The sequence below is a fragment of the Triticum urartu genome, chromosome 5A, assembly GCF_056163025.1.
Source record: "Triticum urartu cultivar PI428250 chromosome 5A, HENAU_Tu73, whole genome shotgun sequence".
In the NCBI taxonomy this organism is placed as follows: domain Eukaryota; kingdom Viridiplantae; phylum Streptophyta; class Magnoliopsida; order Poales; family Poaceae; genus Triticum; species Triticum urartu.
This window is the reverse complement of record NC_141877.1, coordinates 67,709,058-67,713,303: the sequence shown is the minus strand read 5'-3', so window position 1 is coordinate 67,713,303 and position 4,246 is coordinate 67,709,058. Positions and strand designations below refer to the sequence as shown.

Below are 4,246 nucleotides of genomic sequence, written 5' to 3'. Positions count from 1 at the left end.
ATCAAGAATGAGTTGTTGTGTGATGTGTGGTTGGTCGTATCTACGGACTTCGTAGGCAGCTCAAGGGGCTCGATCTTTTGGCAGTGTGTGCATGCTTCATTTCATGAGAAAAACTCCGCGCCTATAGCATGCATGTCATTGCGCAATGTGAAATCGATATCACATCGATGATACACCATCTGCAACTCCTTCACGAAGTTGTGCGGAACGATTCACCGAGTGGAGATAATGTGTCCAATGTGCTCATCTGCAACTCCTTCATGAAGTTTTGCGAAACGATTCACCAAGTGGAGATAATGTGTCCAATGTGCTTGTCAACCATCAAGATCGCAAGTCTTGTTTTTTGTTGCTTTACATGTTGGTTAATTCATTCGTTTACACAATGTTAATCTACACATTTGCATAGCCCGCGCGTGATGTCGTGATGTACTACAAGGTCGAGGGCATGCCATTCACGCATACATTGTTGGATGAAACTCAAGAGGCAGTATATGGGGCTACATATACCGATTCCAACTCAGTATCGTTGATTTTGGAATCGATGAATTCGAAAAGCTTGTTGGTCATCCTTATATCAAAAATGTAATATTTACTTAAACTATTGTTATACTGAGTATTTGCATGCTATTTATGAATGAATTATACTATATTTTTTAATTATTTTGAGTGTTACGGTCTTAGAAAAGGAAAACAAAGACGGACATTTAGGAGACAAGTTGGATGGCCGGCTCTCGTATCAATGTCGACAGATTGATTCGTACCAAATCCGCGACCAGTCCGTGAACAAAAAATAATGTGTCTATTTTAGGGACGGCATGGGAGATGCCCTAAGGCATAGGCCTTGTGATGGCTCGGGCCAGCCCAAAACAAAAATTATGTATGGGCCATGCAAGATGCAACTGGTTGGTGGTTAACCCATTTTCCAACCCACCTGCAACCCTACCAAGTGGCGAATATTCAGAGGGAATTTTAGCTTTCAACACAGATTCAATTCATAAGCAAAATTGGCATTAAGACGATATATATATTCCCCTTAATTCTTATTATCAATAATCACCTTTGTGAGCATATAATACAATCGTGCTGTATACTCCTCCCAACCTGGGTCAGCCCAATCCTTCCTGTTGTATGTTCCTTGCTCCAACCTGGGTCAATGTTTTCAGATTCGAACCAGCGGCGAAAGCCGGGCTTTTTGGACATGACGTCCAGCTCAGCCTCGGTTAACCAGGCGGCAAAGCCGTGATATACCATATGGAAAGTGGTGACCATGCGTGGTTTACCCGAGTCAGTTAGGTTGCTAGGGAGGAAAGACTCATACCAACTGTTGCGTGCATCATCGTCCATGATATCAGCATGTGGAGGTCGCTCAACGAGCACAATGCACTTCTTATATGATGAAGAAGATGCATGTGGCGTGGACGATGCAGCGGAGAAGAGGGTGGTGGGGCATAGCAAGACTGCAACCACTACAAAGTAGAATGCCTTTGCCATTTCTTCGATACCAGTCAGATGTTGTAGGACCTGTCATATAACCTTTCTTAACAAGTATAAAAGGTACAATAATCAAATAGATCGTAATATAGAAATATAATAACTAAGAACTTAGTAAAAACATGTTTACATTAGTTACTATATGAAACTGACAATTTTACCGCAAAATCAATTCAAGTTAATTGTACCTCAACCTAGGTATAAAAGTAGATAGAAACGGCTACAGAAATAAAAGTGTCGCAACTAAAATATTACACATGCAACAATTTGCTGGTTATGCAACACAGTTGACATATTAAACTCCGTTTGTTAAGACTGAACAGTACTCCCTCCGTTCCAAAATACTTGTCTTGGTTTTAATTCAAATTTGAAACCACGACAAGTATTTTGGAACGGACGGAGTACTTAGCTATGACATTCATCTACCAACGGACGGCAATTAAATAACCTAGAACACACTGTCAAATCCACTTGTGCAAACCGTAATTGAAACACACACACACCAAAAAAATCAGAAAACAAATCCACTTGTCCGCTAGAGCAACAAATTTCAGATTCATCAGTAAACAAATGCAGGCCAGTCAGATTATTCAAAATCATGATGGAGACAAAATTAAGATTTACTGAGCATGAGGACAGATACATATTTACAAACAGTTTTTCTCGGTGATAAATTACCAGATTGTTGCATGAGGTAGCTAAACCCAAAAAAGGGCATATGCAATAAACAAAATTTGACAGAAATGGAGTACAAGTACAGATCATCACGCAGTTGTATGAACTAGTGAAATATATATAAACTGGCAATCCAGTCATATGAACATGACAGAAGCAAAGAGTGACCATATAACTTGTTCAAAGGAGATAGAACACATTTCATGAGAAAGACATATGAATTAGGGGAGCCCTGTTGACAGTTACCACAACAACAAATGGCAAATACTATGCAACAATAACAACAACAAAGCCTTTTGTCCCAAGCAAGTTTGGGTAGGTAAGATAAAAAACCCAACGGAAACATATGGAGACCAAAGAGAAAGTGAGAGAAAAAAGTAAACAAAGTGCGAGTAAACTGAGATTCTAACACATGGATTGCCGACTTCAATGTGGCCCTATCAGCCAAATCTCTAGGTACATTCCAATCTCTCCAATCCCTCTCTACCGCCTCCTCCCATGTCCACTTTGTCCACCCTCTACCCCTCCTAGTATTTTCCCTACCCTTTAAAATCCCTCTTTATTTGCAATCCAAACAAGCCCTTCTATCCATTCTCCTAGTGAGGACAAAGTCAATCTGGCTAGAGTGTTGAGCACTACTAAGTGAGGTTGCCTCTTCCTAAGTGAGATTGCCTCCCGGTTTCTGTCGCCATACCCATAGCCCCACATGTACACATGTTTTCAGCGGGAGATTTATTGCTGCATCAGTTCGTGGTCGCGCACTCGCGTGTAATTCAAAGCAGATATCCGTAACGGCAACCAAGTGCGGTATGCAACTACCATAGAGCTTCTACGTTTAACTGCAATTTTCTTTTGATGATTCGAACACGGAAGCACATACTTTAGCAAAGTTTTCGCATTCTTTAGGTCTGAGACGCCATGCGTGGCTAGGTCATCCCCATAATCCGAGATGTATCCCATATTTTGTAGTTTTCATCAATAAAGCTTGTCTTTGCCCCTAAAAAAATGGCGGGGGCTCTTATTTGGTGATCTACACGCTCGAAAGAGGCGGAGGGTGCACCACCGGCTCCCACTGCGCCCTTCTGGTCTGGCCCAAGTGCGGGGCGACACACCCCATGTTTTTTCATTTCGTGTTTTTTTATTGTCTTTCATTTCTCACCTTTTCCCTTTTTGTTTTTCCTTCTCATTTTTTATTTTTAAAATAATTTGGGATTTCATAAAAATTCCAAATTTCAAACAAATGTGCACTCTAAAAAACGTTCAAGAAATCATAAAATGCTCACTGATTCAAAGCAAAATGCTCGCAATTTTGATTATTCTTTTACAGAAATAAATATGTTTGTGATTTTGAAAATAAATGCATATTCAACAATGTTCGTGAATTTGAACAAATATTAACGAAATAACAAAATTCATGAATTTAATAAAATGTTCACTAAATTCAAAAAATGTTTGTAAACTCGGAAAATGTTCGTAATTCAAAAAAAATCTTGCATTTTTCTAAATATTGTCAAATCAGAAATATGTTTGTGAACTTCAAAAATTGTTCCCCAAATTTAAAAAATATTCACTTATTCAAAACAATGTTCACGAGTTTAAAAAATGTTCAAAATTCCAAAAAAATAAATTTATAAAAAAATTGTGAATTCGAAAAATGAGAACAATTGAAAAGAATGTTTGAGAATTTGTAAAAATACGTTCATGAATTTGTAACAAGTTCGCAATTTCAAGAAAATCATGAATTCAAAAAGTATTCACAATTTGAAAAATGCTCATGATTTTGAAAACATGTTTGAAAAATGAAGGTAATAAAGAAAGGAAAGAAAAATGAAATTAAAAGAAAAAATGAACATGGAAACAAGAAGAAAACCCAAAAAAATGAAAGGAAGGAACGAAAATGAACAAAAAATTAACAAAACCAAAGAAAAAAGTGGTCGCGGGCTAGCTAGGAAGGTTCTAGAACCGAACCTTCCCAAAAGCGAACATGAACTAGTGGACCAGCCCAAAGTGTGCCTACGTGTAAAGCGGGGGGTCCAGCGCGTTACACGCAAAATAGGACTGGCCACAAATGATGGTCGAG

General features: G+C 38.6%; 1 protein-coding gene across 1 annotated transcript; it reads right to left on the bottom strand.

Moving 5' to 3' along the window:
* Positions 1-873: 873 nt before the first annotated feature.
* On the bottom strand, positions 874-1,491 carry LOC147968080 (uncharacterized). The gene is made up of 2 exons (XM_087522824.1): positions 1,058-1,491; positions 874-931 (listed from the first exon to the last, which is right to left on the bottom strand). Exons 1-2 carry the CDS (start codon positions 1,489-1,491, stop codon positions 874-876), a joined length of 492 nt encoding a protein of 163 aa, XP_087378950.1.
* Positions 1,492-4,246: the final 2,755 nt, after the last annotated feature.

Coding starts and splice junctions, on each gene's coding strand:
- LOC147968080 (XM_087522824.1), bottom strand. CDS start 1,491: ATGGCAAAGGCATTCTACTTTGTAGTGGTTGCAGTCTTGCTATGCCCC. Junction 932..1,057: donor TGTATTATATGCTCACAAAG/GTGATTATTGAT, acceptor GTAGGGTTGCAG/GTGGGTTGGAAAATGGGTTA.